At 40.6% G+C, this 18,200-nt stretch overlaps 1 protein-coding gene across 3 annotated transcripts in view; it reads right to left on the bottom strand.

Moving 5' to 3' along the window:
- Positions 1–18,200, bottom strand: part of LRP1 (LDL receptor protein 1) — a 60,564-nt gene that overhangs the window by 8,817 nt on the left and 33,547 nt on the right. For 2 of the 3 annotated variants that reach the window (XM_089858663.1, XM_089858666.1), the window contains exons 40-80: positions 18,029–18,160; positions 17,378–17,783; positions 17,026–17,276; positions 16,724–16,957; positions 16,468–16,651; positions 15,155–15,359; positions 14,756–15,074; positions 13,657–13,782; positions 13,347–13,571; positions 12,492–12,601; positions 12,350–12,410; positions 12,125–12,265; positions 11,802–11,918; positions 11,595–11,671; positions 11,454–11,511; positions 10,826–10,945; positions 10,591–10,731; positions 10,355–10,483; positions 10,165–10,284; positions 9,039–9,164; positions 8,733–8,938; positions 7,837–8,024; positions 7,358–7,764; positions 6,921–7,150; positions 6,389–6,545; positions 6,165–6,296; positions 6,000–6,075; positions 5,531–5,574; positions 4,671–4,910; positions 4,479–4,595; positions 4,269–4,385; positions 4,057–4,176; positions 3,792–3,911; positions 3,593–3,718; positions 2,513–2,937; positions 1,574–1,976; positions 1,315–1,491; positions 1,078–1,245; positions 942–1,011; positions 329–460; positions 92–253 (exon numbers count right to left, since the gene is read on the bottom strand). In XM_089858663.1, coding sequence (XP_089714789.1) covers positions 92–253; positions 329–460; positions 942–1,011; positions 1,078–1,245; positions 1,315–1,491; positions 1,574–1,976; positions 2,513–2,937; positions 3,593–3,718; positions 3,792–3,911; positions 4,057–4,176; positions 4,269–4,385; positions 4,479–4,595; positions 4,671–4,910; positions 5,531–5,574; positions 6,000–6,075; positions 6,165–6,296; positions 6,389–6,545; positions 6,921–7,150; positions 7,358–7,764; positions 7,837–8,024; positions 8,733–8,938; positions 9,039–9,164; positions 10,165–10,284; positions 10,355–10,483; positions 10,591–10,731; positions 10,826–10,945; positions 11,454–11,511; positions 11,595–11,671; positions 11,802–11,918; positions 12,125–12,265; positions 12,350–12,410; positions 12,492–12,601; positions 13,347–13,571; positions 13,657–13,782; positions 14,756–15,074; positions 15,155–15,359; positions 16,468–16,651; positions 16,724–16,957; positions 17,026–17,276; positions 17,378–17,783; positions 18,029–18,160 — 7,099 coding nt within the window. The remainder of the gene's footprint in view (positions 1–91; positions 254–328; positions 461–941; positions 1,012–1,077; positions 1,246–1,314; positions 1,492–1,573; positions 1,977–2,512; positions 2,938–3,592; positions 3,719–3,791; positions 3,912–4,056; positions 4,177–4,268; positions 4,386–4,478; positions 4,596–4,670; positions 4,911–5,530; positions 5,575–5,999; positions 6,076–6,164; positions 6,297–6,388; positions 6,546–6,920; positions 7,151–7,357; positions 7,765–7,836; positions 8,025–8,732; positions 8,939–9,038; positions 9,165–10,164; positions 10,285–10,354; positions 10,484–10,590; positions 10,732–10,825; positions 10,946–11,453; positions 11,512–11,594; positions 11,672–11,801; positions 11,919–12,124; positions 12,266–12,349; positions 12,411–12,491; positions 12,602–13,346; positions 13,572–13,656; positions 13,783–14,755; positions 15,075–15,154; positions 15,360–16,467; positions 16,652–16,723; positions 16,958–17,025; positions 17,277–17,377; positions 17,784–18,028; positions 18,161–18,200) is intronic. The other variant, XM_089858664.1, reaches the window with a different exon arrangement.

Here is an 18,200-nt window from a genome sequence, read left to right as displayed (position 1 = left end):
ATTTTGGATTAGGCTTAGCTAATTTCGTGTTAGGCTTAACGATAATGCGCGCTCGAGTGAATTGAAAGAAGAATAAGAAAAAAAGACTTACTTCAACCCGATGCACTGATGACACATGAGCCCCGTGAACTCCGGCGGACAAGTACAACGCGGAACCCCGTACTCTATGATGCAAGTACCGTTGTTGTGACAGTAATCCGTGCATATATGAGTGGGAGTTTCACATTTTTCACCCGTCCACTGAGGTCCGCAGCTATGAGAGTTTAAAACCATGAACACCATCAGGAACTGGTAAGTAAGCGTGGTTAGCACAGGGACAAGTACTTACTTGCACATAAGAGGAGGTTTCTGACCGGGTGCAGAGTTTTGTAGTAAATCGGTGTAACAGAAACCTTTGTTCTTGCAGTAGTTGGAACATCGGAATATCTCGCATCTGTGGCCATCATACGCCGCGGGACATCTGCAATATAAAGGTTATGCGGACCATCCTTGACCCTCGAGGCAACGTCAAGGAAGGTTAAGGGGATCATCCTTGACTCTCAAGGTCATAGTCAAGAAAGGTTAAGGACCGTTAAGGTCAACGTCATGAAAGGTTAAGGACCGTTAAGGTCAACGTCATGAAAGGTTAAGGACCGTTAAGGTCAACGTCAAGAAAGGTTAAGGACCGTTAAGGTCAACGTCAAGAAAGGTTAAGGACCGTTAAGGTCAAAGTCAAGAAAGATTAAGGACCGTTAAGGTCAACGTCAAGAAAGGTTAAGGACCGTTTAGGTCAACGTCAAGAAAGGTTAAGGACCGTTTAGGTCAACGTCAAGAAAGGTTAAGGACCGTTAAGGTCAACGTCAAGAAAGGTTAAGTGGAGCATTATTGACGCTCAAACGCAAACACAGGGTCACGTTAGATGGTCAAGGTCAAGGAAGGTTAAGAAACTATTTGAAACTTACGAGCAATATGGAACTTCGTTGGCATTCAACTTGCAAGTCCCACCGTTTAGGCAGTACAAGCCGCAATCAACTATGATGACGTTATTTTAATAAAAGAAACACTTAACTATGGACTAGATTAATGTTAATCCCTCACTTATTCCCGGTTTAGGTGTTGGTGCGATGACGGTACAAGCCTTTTTACCCTCACTAGTCTTAGTCTCAACCATACCATCGGGACACAGGCAAAGAGCAACTTTGGAATCTCTTGCCACACAAAGGGAATCGCTCCCGCAAGAATTGTTAAATTTGCAAGGGCTGGTCACTAATGGTCAGAAACGATTTTCAGTGTTTCTTCTCGCGAATTAGGACTAAACAAGAATGAGCTTCTTACAATTGGGAAGATGTTTATTTTCCTGGACTATAACGATATCAGTGGCTTTATGCATTCCACGTGTTAAATAAGTCGGTTCACCGGTACCGAATTTATCAATACGGATAACCATGTTACTATGGAATGTCGTGACGTAAAGATTGTCCTCAAAAATGTCCAGTTTAAAAGGTTTCTCCTCTACAAAACAAACCCCCTTTTTAGCTAACGCGAATTTTGCACCCTATCACATACTAGACGATCCGAATGAAAATTCACAAACCTGGTTTAAATGTCCTAATAACGTGTCGGTACCGTCCGTCCAAGTTGACGCTCTCCACCGTTGACGCCTTGGGATCACTCCAATACAATCTGGCTGCTGGAAAGTCCAGGGCTAAGCCAGTAGGCCATTGGACATTTTTCTCAACTAGACGTCGTCTTTCCGAACCGTCCAATCGGGCTCTCTCAAGGCGTCCCGATGGTCCGGCGTCGGTCCAAAAGATATGCCTCGAAACAGGATCAACTACGATGTCGTAGGGTTGGTCCATGTCCGAGTTAATGACCGTGCGACGCGATGTCCCGTCCAAGTTAGTCATGGAGATAGTTTTAGCCCCCGAATCGACCCAATACAAGTGTTCGTTTACCCAGTTGACCGAAATACCCCGTGGTTCGGATAAACCGGAAATCTGAACCAATTTAATGCCATTTAAAATTAATTAAAATACCCCCGGGCTTAGAACTGAATTGAACAGAACTACAAGCTATTAAGTCTGGGTTGAATTGCAATCACAAATGACTGGTAACACTTGCCAACACACTAACTATACACGACTCACGAGTACGTTGAAAATATCCTTTCGAACATAAGTTTATAAGATATGTTCCATAAGTTTGTCAATGGTTAATGAGAGCTTGTCATGAAGTGACGTAGGTTATAGATTCGAGGTAAAGCGACGCCTGGTGAGGCTTAAGTACAGACTAAATAGAAATTAAGATGGACTGCAAAACTAACCGTCGAGTGTAGTCAATTCTCGTTTGTCGTTCTCGATCTAGCTCTAAGTATAGGTAGTGCCATACTTATGGAACATATCTTATAAACTTATGTTTCAACTATACTTATGGAGAGTATTATAGGCTTATACTATAGTTGGAAATCATAATCACAACACGACACGGCACACGTCATTCAAATGAAGATTAAGTTATGAAAATTCGGACTTACCAATGTCAAAGGTTGATCATTATTTCTCTTTTCCTCTCGCTTATTCCTATTGGACGTTCTATCCTTAACCGGCAAATTGACAAGCCTCATTTGAATATTGCCACCATGTACGCTTGACCAGAAGATAAGGGCGGTACTTCCGTTATAGAAAATATCAACAGAATCCATTAGGCTAACGCCGGAAGTATGATGTACCACATCCTCGACTTCGTGGTCGCCGGAATAAGACTTGTAGGGGTCAATTTGCCGCAGTTCGTTATGGCTAGCCACTAAGATGATGGGCGGTGGACCTTCGGCTTTACAAAGACTGTGATTTCCCGGGGATCTCTGGTACCCAGCCGCGCAACTACAAGTGTGATTGGTCGGTGAAGACTTCTTGGGGAAGCAGATGTGAGAGCAAGTACCGAATCGGCAAGGACCAACGTCTTGAAACAAGGTTTTAGTTGAACAACAATTTAATACCAAAGGACGAGTTATGATTATACATAGAATAGCCCGAAACGCGATAGGAATCATGGGTAAAAGGTCCGATTTAGTGTGACGTCATACCAAAGCGGTACCAAAACATGGCCGCTTGCCAAAGCTAAGCATGTGACGTTTTACCTAGGCACTGACGTCACAACTGAGATATCTCTATAACCAACGACATAAGCCTATCATTAACTCGGTTAATACGCGCATGCGCGGCGCGACCTTTCAAACAAGTTTCCCCAACCGAACCCAGAAACATTTTCGAAAACAACAATTTAATACCAAATGACGAGTTATGATTTGAGAATAGCCCGAAACGCGATAGGAATCATGGGTAAAAGGTCCGATTTAGTGTGACGTCATACCAAAGCGGTACCAAACATGGCCGCCCACTGCCAAAGCTATAACCCCGTGACGTTTTACCTAGGCACTGATGTCACAACTGAGATAGCTCTATGACCAACGACATAAGCCTGTCATTAACTCGGTTAATACGCGCATGCGCGGCGCGACTTTTCAAACAAGTTGCCCCAATCGAACCCAGAAACATTTTCGAAAATTAGGCCTATATTAATGTTAATATTAATTAAAATTAAAATTAAAACTTACCGCATTCAAATTCATCCGAATTATCACCGCAATCGTCATGTTGGTCGCAAACTAACTTCCGCTCGACGCAATGACCGTTGTCGCAAGTGAATTGAGTCGAAGAATTGCAAGGATGTTGATGATTGCCTATTTTTTTAAGGGTTATGGTTAAGCCTAAAACCTAATTTAACCAAGGCTTAAAAATCAAAGATGTATTTACAAAAACTGGAATCTTCGTCGCTATTATCCTTGCAATTGTTTGTTCCGTCGCAGACTTTACTACGAGGGACGCAAATATTGTTCTTGCAACGGAATGTCTCGGGTGGACAAGCTAAACCGGCTTTAATGGGTTGACAAAGGCGCAATTGCACGTGGAAGGTAATGTAATGCCCATTAAGTAATTGTATAGGTACTTACCGACGCAATTGCGCCTATTGAAGGCAATGTAATGCGCCCATTAAGTAAGTAATTGTAAAGGTACTTACCACACGTCTTATGATCTTCGTCTGAACCATCGGTGCAATCGGAATCACCGTCACATTGCCACCGACTGAAGATACATTGCTTATTTCTACACATGAATTCGCCTTTGCGACATGACCGATCTTGTATAGAAAAGTTGATAATTGCACTTTTGCTTTTCTTTGGCAATTACGAATTAATTGATCTAAAAATTGCCAAATAAATTAAAACCTACTGCAGTTTTCTTCATCGGAGCCATCGGGGCAATCAGTGTCCCCGTCGCATTGGTAGACTTTCGGCAAACAGAAATTGCCAGATTTGCATTTAAACTCGGGTTCTAGACAAGTAACGTCTTCGAGGGGAGGGGGACAAATGGTAATTGGTCAATTTAAAGAAAGAACTATCGATCTATTCAGTATTGCAATTGACAGAGCAATTGACTTACTGCAATTAACTTCGTCACTTCTGTCTTCGCAATTAAACTCTCCGTTGCAATGCCACGATTTGCGAATACATCGACCATTATCGCAACGAAATTCGTTTTCGTTGCAATCTCTAGGAACTGTTTCGCGATAATGTACATTAAAATTAGACTTAATTTTAATGTACATTATAAAATATGGTTAGGCCTAATTACCGCATTTCTCTTCATCTGAATTATCGCCACAATCGTTATCAAAATCGCATCGCCATCGGCCCGGGATGCAACGATTATTTTGGCATTTAAAGTAAGTCGGATGGCAAGTGGTCGTGTTATCGCAACTCGATAATTCGTCCCCTTGATCGGGACAATCGTAATCTCCGTCGCATTTCCACGAAACCGGGACACAACGACCGGAATTGCACCGGAAATAGTTCGGGGGACATCGGCGATCGGCTGTTTATTAGTTTATTGACAAACACGATTTTTGTTTCAATTTGTCGTTTTTTAAGTTCAAGGGATTGTCAAGGGTTTAAAGTTGATTTTACTCGTTTTTGAATGAAAAAATAGGCTTAAATGTTAATGAAACTTCTCTTTCAAAGGTTGCCAATATTAGGCCTAAAAGATGCGAAATTATTTCAATCATTTTTAACTCTAAATGTTTCCCGCAAAAATCAGCGGTCTCATTGGATAAAGTTTCAGCCAATCAAAGCTAAGGGAACACACGATTTTTCGATTGATTGGCTGAAACTATCTGCTAAAACCAGCGGTATCTTTGGGCAAAGCTACAACCAATCAAAGCTAAGAGAACACGAAAACGTAGTCCCCGTGACATTACACTTTTCGCGTCCTTTCGTTTTATTGGCTGATACTTTGACCAATGACCGCCCGTCTGGTAAAAATGGCCCATTTCATTTAGGCCTAATGTAGGCAGCTTCAAAAATCGGTTTTAAAAATCAACACCGATGTTTTATCGAGTTATGAACGATTTTAAAACTTTTTTTATAACTCCATAGCAATTAAAATCAACTTTCTCAAAATTATCATGTCCTATTAAATAACAGTTCAGTACTTACCGCATTCAGCTGGTTCATCACTTTTATCTGGACAATCATTATCGCTAAAGTAACATTTCAATCACCACAATAGTTTTAATCCCAAACTTAATTCACATTATTAAGAATACAGGGTGTTTCTGATAAGTCTGCATCCATAAATTAAGGGGGATGATCTTTGGGAAATCGATTTTGAGTCGAAAATTTAACTTCTGTCTCCATTTTGCCACAAGGGACACTGTTTCAAATCGAGTTATGATTTGATGGGTGTTTTAGGGATGACCCCTTAATTAAATTAGTTATCATTGTATTTCAGTTTCTTCATTAAATTTAAGGGGCCATCCGTAAAATACTCTGTACAATTTTAACTCGAAAACAGTTGCTCGGACGGCAAAATGTCACAGAACATTTTCGACTCAAAATCGTCCCTACCCCCAAAATATTTGATAGGCCTTTCAGAAACACCCAATATAATCCTCTCTAGACTTACCCGTCGCAAACCCAAACTTGTGGAATGCACTTATTATTTCCGCATTTAAATTGATTACTCATGCATGATTTTTCGGCTAAAAGGTTTAATTAAATTTAACCGTCGTTATAAAATGGCTTAACTACTAATTAATCGCGATTAATAATTAATAAAAATTAAACTAACGGCAATCTATTTCATCTTCACCGCCCGGACAATCGACATTAAAATCGCACTGGCTCGCCAAACTGATGCAATGCGAGGCTTTGCTGGCGTTTCGCGGACATTTAAATTGGCTTAGTAGGCAAGTATGTTTATCTGGTTTTCGTTCGACAAGTACAAGCGTTAAGTAATTGTAATTGTAAAATAAAGAAGTAGGCCTAGGTAGGTCACAAGTTTTGAGTACTTACCACAATCGAGTTCGTCGGAATCGTCGCCGCATTGCGAAATGCCGTCGCAAATTTGACTAGGAGAGATGCAAGAGCTGCTACGACATTGAAATTGTCCTGGACTGCATTTAAATTCCGGACAGTCTTCCGGTTCGTCAGTATTGTCTCCGCAATCGTCCTTTTGTTAAAATAGGTTAGGCTTAAATTTAAGGCTTAACGTTATGACTAAGATTTGCTTATTAGCTAATTAGGCCTAAATTCCTTATCACCCAAATAATGCCGCGTCATTTACCATTTGTTAAAATGGATATTATATCGGTAATCCTATACTACGTTCTAGATTAATTTACCGATTTTTCAGTCAATAATCGGTAAAAATCGGTAAAACTCGGTTGGTAATAGGTAAAAGTCGGTTGGTAATAGGTAAAAGTCGGTTGGTAATCGGTAAAAGTCGGTTGGTAATAGGTAAAAGTCGGTCGTTAATCGGTAAACGTCGGTCGTTAATAGGTAAAAGTCGGTTGGTAATCGGTAAAAATCAAATATGGTTGCTTACCTGAGTATCGCAACGCCACCAACTAGGAATGCACTTGTACGTTTGATCGCAAACAAATTGAGAACTCGTGCAATTATTTTCGCAACTGAATCCATCCGATTGCAACAAGTAATTTTCCGGGCACGCGCAAGTAGCCGTAACTTTTTTTGGGCCGGTACTGTCCATTTCCGGTGTCAGTAGACATAATGTACTACATCCCCCGTTATTCTCACATGGGTTATCGTAAGGTACTGTGTGCCAATAAAATGACAATTCCCCAAGATTAGTCTCAACGACATAATTAACATAAATTATACTCAAGAACACAGGCAACGACATTTACTCCAAAATAATTAAATATTCAAGATTAGGCCTAAGTACCATACTCAAAGATAGGCTTAACGATCAAACTGCCCCAAAAATGAATGGATTAAAAGAATGTAACGAGTTTAACTCACGAGGCATCTGTCTAAAAGGATGATGAACTTGTATGTCCATAGGTCTGTGAATGTTTGTGGTAACGACAGTCTGATTACTGCAAGTGTATTTGTGACAGCGATGAATGCTTTTAGTTTCCCAATCGGTCCAATAAAGATAGTCTTCGAAAACGGTCAAGGCGAAAATATGATGAACGGCGTGCATCGAACCGCGGGAAATGACAATCTTCCGATTTTGTCCGTTCAAATCGGACACTGCGATGTAGTCCTCTTTGGCGTCGGCCCAAAACAGTTCCCGGGTAACGTAATCAATGGTCAGCGCGTTAGGCCATCCCAGGGACTCGTTTAATAAGATCTTAGGGTCACTTCCGTCCATACCCGCCTTGCCTATGCAAGGTTTACTACCCCAATCTGTCCAGTACATGTATCTTTATGATTTTGAAGGACAGTGGTCAGTAATTGTATCGTAATCTTGGGTTAAGTAAGCGTTAGTCGCTCACCCTTCGAAAGGATCGAGGACAATGGCTCTGGGTTCCTCAAGACCAGTTCGAATCAGGACTTTACGGAATCGCCCGTTTAGGGTGGATACCTCGATGGTGTCCTTACCCTTGTCGCACCAGTACAAATTTCGCGCGATCCAATCAATGGCCAAACCATCGGGGCTTTGTACCGTGGCCGCGTGAAGGACCTAACATTTCGCGGGTTTACCATCAATTAACTTATTAAGTACTTTAAGCAGGAATTCTGGTCTTAGCGTTCAAGAACTACTGCATGGGTTTATGAACAAAGTCTTTGTTTATTGTTGTTGTTTAAGAACTAAGGACGTCAATAAACAGGACATTGGTTCCGAAAAGTTATTAACCTTGAGGAAAGGCTAGTCTTTATGATTTAGGCTTAACGTTCAAGAAATGACGTCAATAAACAGAACATTGGTTCCAGAAAGTTATTAACCTCGATCTTTAAGATTTAGGCTTAGCGTTCAAGAACTAGTGACATTAATAAACAGGACATTGGTTCCGGAAAGTTATTATCCTTGAGGAAAGGCTAGTCTTTATGATTTAGGCTTAGCGTTCAAGAACTAGTGACATTAATAAACAGGACATTGGTTCCGAAAAGTTATTAACCTTGAGGAAAGACTAGTCTTTATAATTTAGGCTTAACGTTCAAGAAATGACGTCAATAAACAGAACATTGGTTCCAGAAAGTTATTAACCTCGATCTTTAAGATTTAGGCTTAGCGTTCAAGAACTAGTGACATTAATAAACAGGACATTGGTTCCGGAAAGTTATTACCCTCGAGGAAAGGCGGCTAGTCTCTAAGTTTTAGGCTTAGCTTTCAAGAACTAATAGACAGGAGTTCAAGTGATTTGGTTACAACCGAAAGTTAAGCACTTACCTCGTGTTCTGTGCTATTTTCGCATGAACGTTTCAAGCTGCTGCCTAGGGCGGTGACATCGGACCAGTAGAGACATTTTTCAACATAGTCAAAGTCCAGGGCGACAGCGTTGGTCAAATTGTTGACCAGCAATCGGGAATCGTGACCGTGTAGATCGATTTCGCGGATATAGTAACGGTTGGTAAAGATCAGTGTCGGATGAACGGCTGCCAATTGAAATGTATCGAATCAAGGGCTCCAATAGATGAAAACATTTACTAGGCCTAAATAATGACGCGAAAAAATGTCTACTAAATATTGACGTACAGCTATTGGCTTTGCAAGTAACTCCGTTGTCCGTTGAGATGTAACCGTCTTCGCATGAACAAACAAAGGAGCCGTGACTGTTCCTGCAGTTTTGACTGCAAGGTCGCTCAGTGCATTCGTTTATATCTACACGCAATGCAATAGTTATTGGTAATAATAATAATAATTATTGTTATTTGATTCAATTATTTAAATGGTCGCCATCAAAATCAGCAATCAGTTATTTTTCAAAAAGTAATAAATAAATAAATAAATAAAAGTGGTCATCTTGACCTTGAAAAAACCGGATTCACGACATTCGATGCAATAATTAACGAAATTTAAATGAAATAATTATTTGCTTAATAAACTAAACCTGAAAAAGGTCGCCATCAAAATCAAATATTTTTTGGGGAAAAAATAAGGTAAATAAAAGTGGTCATCTTGACCTTGAGAAACCGGACTCCCGACATTCGTTATATCTTCAGGGAATGCAATAATTATTGGTAATAATAATAATAATTGTTATTTGATTCAATTATTTAAATGGTCACCATCAAAATCAGTTATTTTTCAAAAAATAATAAATAAATAAATAAAAGTGGTCATCTTGACCTTGAAAAAACCGGATTCCCCACATTCAATGCAATAATTAATAAAATTTAAATATAATAATTATTTGCTTAATTAACTAAATTTAAAACGGTCGCCATCAAAATCAAATATTTTTGAGGGGAAAAAAATAAGGTAAATAAAAGTGGTCATCTTGACCTTGAGAAACGGGATTCAGGACATTCAATGCAATAATGAATTAACAAAAATTAGGCCTAAATATAATAATTATTTGCTCAATTAACTAAAGTTAAAACGGTCGCCATCAAAATCAAATACTTTTAGGAAAAATAAGGGTAAATGAAAGAGGTCATCTTGACCTTGAGAAACGGGATTCAGGACATTCAATGCAATAATGAATTAACAAAAATTAGGCCTAAATATACTAATTATTTGCTCAAATAACTAAATCCAATAAACGCTAAAATCGCCATTAAAATCCAAAACATTAAAAAAATAATAATAAGTGGTCATCATGACCTTGAAAAATAGGACATTCGAGCAAAATGCAACTTAAAATAAAATGAAAACATACCGTTGCAAAAACGGCCTCCGTTTAAAGCCTTGAAGCCATCATAGCAGCTACATTTGTAGCCAATGGGCATGTCTTCGCAGTGCTGAGCGCAAACCAACGTTGATTGACACTCGTTGATATCTAACAATGTTTCCAGCGTAAGCCTAATCTCAAGCGGTTACTTAAAAATACAAGAAAAAAGTCAACTCACTGCAAGACGACTCGTCGGAATAATCGCCGCAATTATTGTCCCCGTTGCAGAGCAAAGACGCTTCGACGCAAACGCCATTGCTACACTCGAAGAAGTCGGGTGGGCAGGCGGAGGTCGACGAATTTTGAACTGTAAAGAAGCAACGCGCGCCTTTTATTAAGCCTTGTCCGCGCTTTAACTTATTTCCCCCATTAACACTACCCACCTATGCAATCTCTAATTAACAAAATTCTTACACTGCTTACCACAAAGAGCCGAGTCTTCGTCGCTGCCATCGGAACAATCTCGAATCCCGTTGCAGATCCAAGTTTTAGGGATGCACTTGCCTCCCTTGTCCCCTTTGCAGACGTACTCGTCCTCTTCGCAACCGGCGCGCTCTGCATTGTTCATGCGAGTACAAACCATTCAGACCAAACAAACCCCAAAACCTACGCGGGTACGTGTGGCGCAAACATATTGGTAAGTACTTACCGCAGGACGCCGGTTCGTCCGAGTTATCACCGCAGTCATTGTCGCCGTCGCAGTAAAAAGATTGAATGATGCAGATAAAATTCATGCATTGAAATTCTTGAGCCTTGCAGACGCTCACCCCTGGAACATTTTTAACCATGTTCAACAGTAAGCCTAACGGCAAATGACCCCAAACCATGTTCAACATTAAGCCTAACGATATATGACCCCAAACCATATGTTCAACATTAAACCAAACGACAAATGACCTCAAACCATGTTGAACATTAAACCAAACGACAAATGACCCGAAACCATGTTCAACAATAAGCCTACGAAAAATGACTCTTAACCATGTTAAACATTAAGCCAAACGACAATGACCCCAAACCAGGTTCGACATTAAACCCAACCACAAATGACCCCAACCCATGTTCAACATTAAGCCTAGCGACAAATGACCTCAAACCATGTTCAACATTAAGCATAACGACAAATGACCCCAAATCTTGTTCAACATCAATCCTAACGACAAAGGACCCCAAACCATGTTCAAGATTAAGCCTAACGACAAATGACCCCGAACAAAACTAACTCAAGATTAGTCTTAACGATAAAATGACTCCAAAACATTTATTAAGATTCTTACCGCATCCTTGCTCTTGTATTTCGTCACTACCGTCTTCGTCACCACAATCATTTTCACCCTAATTACGCAAATGCAAAAAGTTTCGTGTACTTCGCGCAAGTACATCGCAAGTACTTCTAAACAAAGGATGCCAGTACTTACATCGCATAACCAAGCATGTGGGATACACTGACCAGTGTTATTGCACTTAAAGTCGGAGTTACCGCAAACTCGAGTCACTAAAGACGTTTTAACTTCTAAGATTAATACAATCTTCGAAAGGGTCGTTTTCACCACTGAATATCATTGTCTTCAATGGAGAAAACGACTCCTTTCAAAGAGTGTACTAATAAATAAATGTTTACGCACTGCAATCCTCGGTTTCATCCGAACCATCGGTACAATCTCGATGTCCGTCGCATTGCCATATTGCGGGAATACAATCCTTATTGGCGCATTTGAATTGATCGGGTTGGCAATCGTATTCTAATAGTTCAAGAACGTTGATACTTAGCTACTTAAGCCTAATATGGTGTTTATGGTACTAGGAATCATTGTGTACAACCATGTCCGAATTATGAGGTGTAACGGATAGTAAGTGTTATTAAGCCCGGCCCACAAAGTCCGCGTAGAACTTAACATGGGAGATATGGGGGGGGACAATGATTCCTCATGGTAACTACTGAACTCACGGCAATTTTCTTCGTCGGAATGTGTGCCGTTGACGGCGTCATCGCAATCGTCATCACGATCGCAGAGCCACGATATTGGAATGCACAAGTCATTGCGACAACGGAAGGAATTGTTGCCGCAAGAGGAAACGGCTGGGGCACCTGACAAATTTCATTTCCGGTTTGTAAATTGTTGGGCCCAAATCGGGATCGGGGTAAGTAATATCTGGGGGTTAACTAACTTACCGTGTTTACTAGTTTTATTTTTATCACAATCAACCTCGTCTGACATATCCCAACAATCATTCTAATTCAAATTAAATTGAAGTTAAGAATGAGTTGATGTTTGTAATTAGCATTTTGCGTGTACGGTTTTTCGCGAACTGACCTGTCCGTCGCAAATCCATTCTGGGTGAATGCAAGCGGTCGTTTTGGGGCAATTTATAAGTTGCTGGTCGGGATGCCAGAATAAAGGATGTCTCGAGCAGTTTGGGCGATCTTTTTAATATGTTTTTTAATTGTAAATGAATCCTAATTAGTTTCCGGTCGCTTTCCCATTGAACCCAATCATAAGTTTATAAGATATGTTCCTTCCATAAGTACGACACTAACTATACTTCGTAATGCAGCTAGAGACTTACAGCTCGAGGTAACTAGTTCTAGCAGAACGACAAGCGAGGAGAATTGAAGTCCTACACTCGGTGGTTAATTTTGCAGGACTTCCATCTAGGTCCTAATTAGTCTGCAATACTAAGCCTTTGACAGCAGCGCCTCACCAGGCGTCGCATGACAGCACTAACTATACTTCGTAATGCAGCTAGAGACTTACAGCTCGAGGTAACTAGTTCGAGAACGACGGAAGCGAGAATTGAAGTCCTACACTCGGTGGTTAATTTTGCAGGACCAAGTTCCATCTAGGTCCTAATTAGTCTGCAATACTAAGCCTTTGACAGCGCCTCACCAGGCGTCGCATGACAGCACTAACTATACTTCGTAATGCAGCTAGAGACTTACAGCTCGAGGTAACTAGTTCAAGGGGGAACGACGGAAGCGAGAATTGAAGTCCTACACTCGGTGGTTAATTTTGCAGGACCAAGTTCCATCTAGGTCCTAATTAGTCTGCAATACTAAGCCTTTGACAGTGCCTCACCAGGCGTATGTCGCTTTACCTCGAATCTACGACTTATCATGGAACTTATCTTATGAACTTATGGGCCTAGTCTAATTACTAAACTTGACGTACTGCAATTCATTTCATCGCTACCATCCGGGCAATCTGGGTCATTATCGCAAGTATAAGTTTTACTAATGCAAGGGCCTTGTTGGCAACGGAATTGATCTTCGGCGCAACTACAATTGAATTCGTCGCTGTAGTCGCCGCAATTGTTGGCCGTGTCGCAAACGCGCGATTGCGGGATGCACCGGTTGTTTTCGCAATGAAAGAAACCATCCCGGCAATCTCGAAAAGCTATAAAGTGGTTTTGTAGGAATTTCGCGATGTAGATTTTAACTGCTTAATTAATTGGGTTGGGTTTATATTTTAATTGTCGTACCGCAATAGGTAGGATTTTCGTCGGATTCATCGGGACAAGTGGCCACCCCGTTACAAGTTAAATCGTAAGGGATACAAATACCGGTACCACATTCGAATTCCGAATCGGAACAATTAGCTTCGCGCTCTAAAGATAATTCAAGCGTTTTTTCGGATTTAAAATTATTATTATTATTGTACTATTATTAATAAGTAAACGACATTAAAACCATAAATAAAATACTCTAATTAAAATATCTAGTTTCGATCAGAATTCAATAAATTTTGATAGTTTCTCATGGAGCATGAAACTAGAGGTGCAAGTCGGTAATTTACTGTCTGTAACTTACCAGAAATGTACCACATTCCGGCGTAAATTACCAGTAATTTACTGTCCGTAACTTACCAGAAATGTACCACATTCCGGCGTAAATTACCAGTAATTTACTGTCCGTAACTTACCAGAAATGTACCACATTCCGGCGTAAATTACCAGTAATTTACTGTCCGTAACTTACCAGAAATGTACCATATTCCGGCGTAAATTACCAGTAATTTACTGTCCGTAACTTACCAGAAATGTACCACATTCCGGCGTAAATTACCAGTAATTTACTGTCCGTAACTCACCATAAATTTACCACATTCCGGCGTAAATTACCGGTAATTTACTGTCCGTAACTTTCCAGAAATGTACCACATTCCGGCGTAAATTACCGGTAATTTACTGTCCGTAACTTTCCAGAAATGTACCACATAGCGGCGTAAATTACCAGTAATTTATTGTCCGTAACATACCAGTTATTTATCAAATACCGCCGTAAATTACCGACTTATATCATACCGACAGAACAGTAATTTAATTTTTTCCCAAAATTTGAATTTGTAATTAAAACGGTAACTTCACATCTCTATTTAAAACGATCTGATAGGCCTTGGGGTTCTAATTTTATATTAAACCTTCGCCAGCAAGATAAAACTTTTAATTAAAATAAATATGTTTCTAGTTAAAATCCCATCAATTAATTAAAGCAATTACTAAAAATAAGCCAGTTAAAATAAACTAAAAATAAAAGTCCCCCAAAATAAAAAATAAAATAACGAAATTTCATGGTACTTACCAGTACACCGTTTTCCATCGGGCATCAAGGCACGTCCACGCGTACAGGAACACAAAACCATACCGTTAACATCAACCGAACAAAGTTCTTCACAACCGCCATTAAGAGTGGTACACGGGTTCAAAGTACAATCCTGAGTGTCATTCGCGACGGCCACGATGCCCATTGGTCGCGCGATATTCTTTCTCAAAACCACCACGTCCGAACCGGTAAATTTATTAGCGCGAAACACGGCATGTGCCACCCAATCAGTCCAAAACAAATAATCCCCAAAAACCGCGATGTCAAAAGGATGTTGAGGGTCTTCGGTCAAAAGTACCTGGTGACCCATGACCCAAAAGGTCATTTTTACACAAACAACCATATGTTGAAGAAGAAAGAAGTATTGGTCAAACTTACATGGCGTTGGGTACCATCCAAATTGCACCTTTCAAGTTTATCCAATCGGGCGTCGGACCAGTATAGTTTCTGTAACTTATGGTCAATGGTCAAGGCATTGGGCATGCGTATTTCGGTCGTAATTATGGAATGTATGTCGTATCCGCTTAAATACGCTCTCTGGATACTCGGATGTCTCGTGTTCCAATTGGTCCAATACACCCGACTAAACAGGGGCGGTAATTTAAAGGTTAACTAAAACCTACCCGGTAATCAGTAGCGGTAATTTAAGGGTTAACTAAAACCAGGCGGTAACCAGGAGCGGTAATTTGAGGGTTAACTAAAACCAGGCGGTAATCACGAGCGGTAATTTAAGGGTTAACTAAAACCAGGCGGTAACCAGGAGCGGTAATTTGAGGGTTAACTAAAACCAGGCGGTAATCACGAGCGGTAATTTAAGGGTTAACTAAAACCAGGCGGTAACCAGGAGCGATAATTTAAGGGTTTACTTAAATAAGCGGTAACTGGAAGACGTAATTTAAAGGTTAACTGTAACCACGCGGTAACTAGGAGAGGTAATTTAAAGTACCCGGTAACTAAGAGTGGTAATTTAAAGTACCCGGTAACTATAGGAGCGGTAATTTAAAGTACCCGGTAACTAGGAGCGGTAATTTAAAGAACCCGGTAACTAGGAGCGGTAACTATAGGAGCGGTAATTTAAAGTACCCGGTAACTATAGGAGCGGTAATTTGAGGGTTAACTAAAACCAGGTGGTAATCACGAGCGATAATTTAAGGGTTTACTTAAATAAGCGGTAACTGGAAGACGTAATTTAACGGTTAACTATAACCACGTGGTAACTAGGAGAGGTAATTTAAAGTACCCGGTAACTATAGGAGCGGTAATTTAAAGTACCCGGTAACTATAGGAGCGGTAATTTAAAGTACCCGGTAACTATAGGAGCGGTAATTTAAAGAACCCGGTAACTAGGAGCGGTAATTTAAAGAGCCTGATAACTAGGAGCGGTAATTTAAAGAACCCAGTAACTTGGAGCGGTAATTTAAAGAACCCGGTAACTAAGAGCGGTAATTTAAAGAGCCCGGTAACTAAGAGCGGTAATTTAAATAACCCGGTAACTAGGGGCGGTAATTTGAAGAACCCGGTAACTAAGAGCGGTAATTTAAAGAACCCGGTAACTAGGAGCGGTAATTTAGAGAACCCGGTAACTAAGAGCGGTAATTTAAAGGTTAACTTATAGCATGCTTATAGTAAGCGGTAGCAATGAGTCTTGGAAATTTCATAAATACCAAATATGCAAAAGAACAAGTACTTACGAAGCGCAACTGTCAATATCGAGACCTCTGGGTTTGTCATCTGGTCCCAACCTAATAATCTTTTCAGCCTTACCGGCTTCTTTGTGCGCCAAATTAATCCGACTAATGGACGCGTCACTATGACTGGTCCAGTACAATTCGTTGTTAGCCGTATCAAAGGCCAAACCTTCCACCGATCCTTGTTCTACAATTCAACCATTTACCAAAACGAAAAAGGTAAAAAAATCTTACCAGTACCATCTCGGCAAGTACTTACTTGAAACGATGACCTTATGACTACTTCCGTTGAAAAAGACGGAATTGATACTTCCGCGTTGAATATCGGAGTAGAACAATGTTTCCGTTTTGTAATTAAATGTTAAACCAATCACGTTTCGCATATGTTCTTTGTCCGAAATGCTAGGATGCGGGGCGTTCAAATTATTCTCGTCAAAGACGTGAATACTATCGATTTTTAGGACGCGCGAAAACATGATGAAAGCTTCGTACGCTGCAAGGTTAAAAGGTCGAATAGGCGTAAAATAAAATAGGTCCGCGTAATTCGAATATTCGAATTACCTTCGCACGATTTTCCATCTGGGCTGACTTTACCGTGGGCGCATGCGCAAGTATAGTTATCTCCACCACGATACAAACAGAGTTCATTACCGCAGCCGCCATTATTGGTCGCGCAAGGATTTGTGTCTGAACCGGGTCTTTGATGGTAAATCTGAATGTCTTTTAAAGAATCCCCCAATTCGTTTAAGAGCATGACAACGTCTGTGGCGTTGTCCTTGTTCAAACGCCAAATTGACCCGCGTTCCCGAGTTCTTTTTTAAAGGTTAAACACGAACACGCGAGGGGTCAAGTACTTGCCTTAATTGGCATCACGTTGCGAGAAGCGTAAGTCAAAGAGTCTCAAAGTACTTACGTATCAATCCAATAAACGTAATCTCCATGAACGGTCAGGGCGAAAGGGTTCTCTAGGTTATCAGCTGTGACCACTTCGACGTTGGACCCATCTAAGTCCGATCTGTGAATCGAGTCCAGTCGGGAGTCACTCCAATAGAGTTTGTCTTCGTCAAAGTCGATGGCCAAGTCAGTGACCATTTGAATGGAGGCGTTAACGACGACCATTCGGTCACTGCCGTCAAGATTGGATCGTTCTATTTTAGGGGGCGTTCCCCAATCGCTCCAGTACAAATAACCCTTATAAGGATGCACAGCGATGGCTTTGGGTTTGTCCATATTATCGGACACGACAACGTAACGTTTCTCTCCGTTTAATCGGGCAACTTCGATGACGTCATATGAAGGATCGATCCAATAGATGTTGCCTAAGATTTATTTAATGGTCGGTAACCTATTTCGCTAGTGGTCAGTGTGGTACTATTTAATTTAGATAATGGGACTATTTTCTCGCGCTTAACACAACCTTCTAACACCCCTGTACTATTTCCTCGATAAAGAACAACCGGTTAACTATTAATAATAATAAGCAGACAACCTTGAGCTACTTACGTCACAAGCTACATAAAGTCAACTAGCAAAATGAAGACACTTAAAAATGTGTATCACTTACCGGCTAACCAATCAACGGCGATGCCTTCAATGGAATCGAGCCCTTGAACTATGACCTTCCGATCGGTTGTATCCCGTTTAAGTCGGGTTAGGGTACCCGCGTCACCATCGGCCCAATAGATGTAACCTTCCGCTATTAATACATTAAGTTAAATGGGCCTAATTTGAGCGCT

The sequence above is a fragment of the Phalangium opilio genome, unplaced genomic scaffold (genome assembly GCF_054372755.1).
Source record: "Phalangium opilio isolate 3A_F unplaced genomic scaffold, DU_Popi_V2 ptg000011l_1, whole genome shotgun sequence".
NCBI lineage: Eukaryota > Metazoa > Arthropoda > Arachnida > Opiliones > Phalangiidae > Phalangium > Phalangium opilio.
Note: the sequence above shows the minus strand (reverse complement) of the source record. Positions and strands in the feature narration are given on the sequence as shown.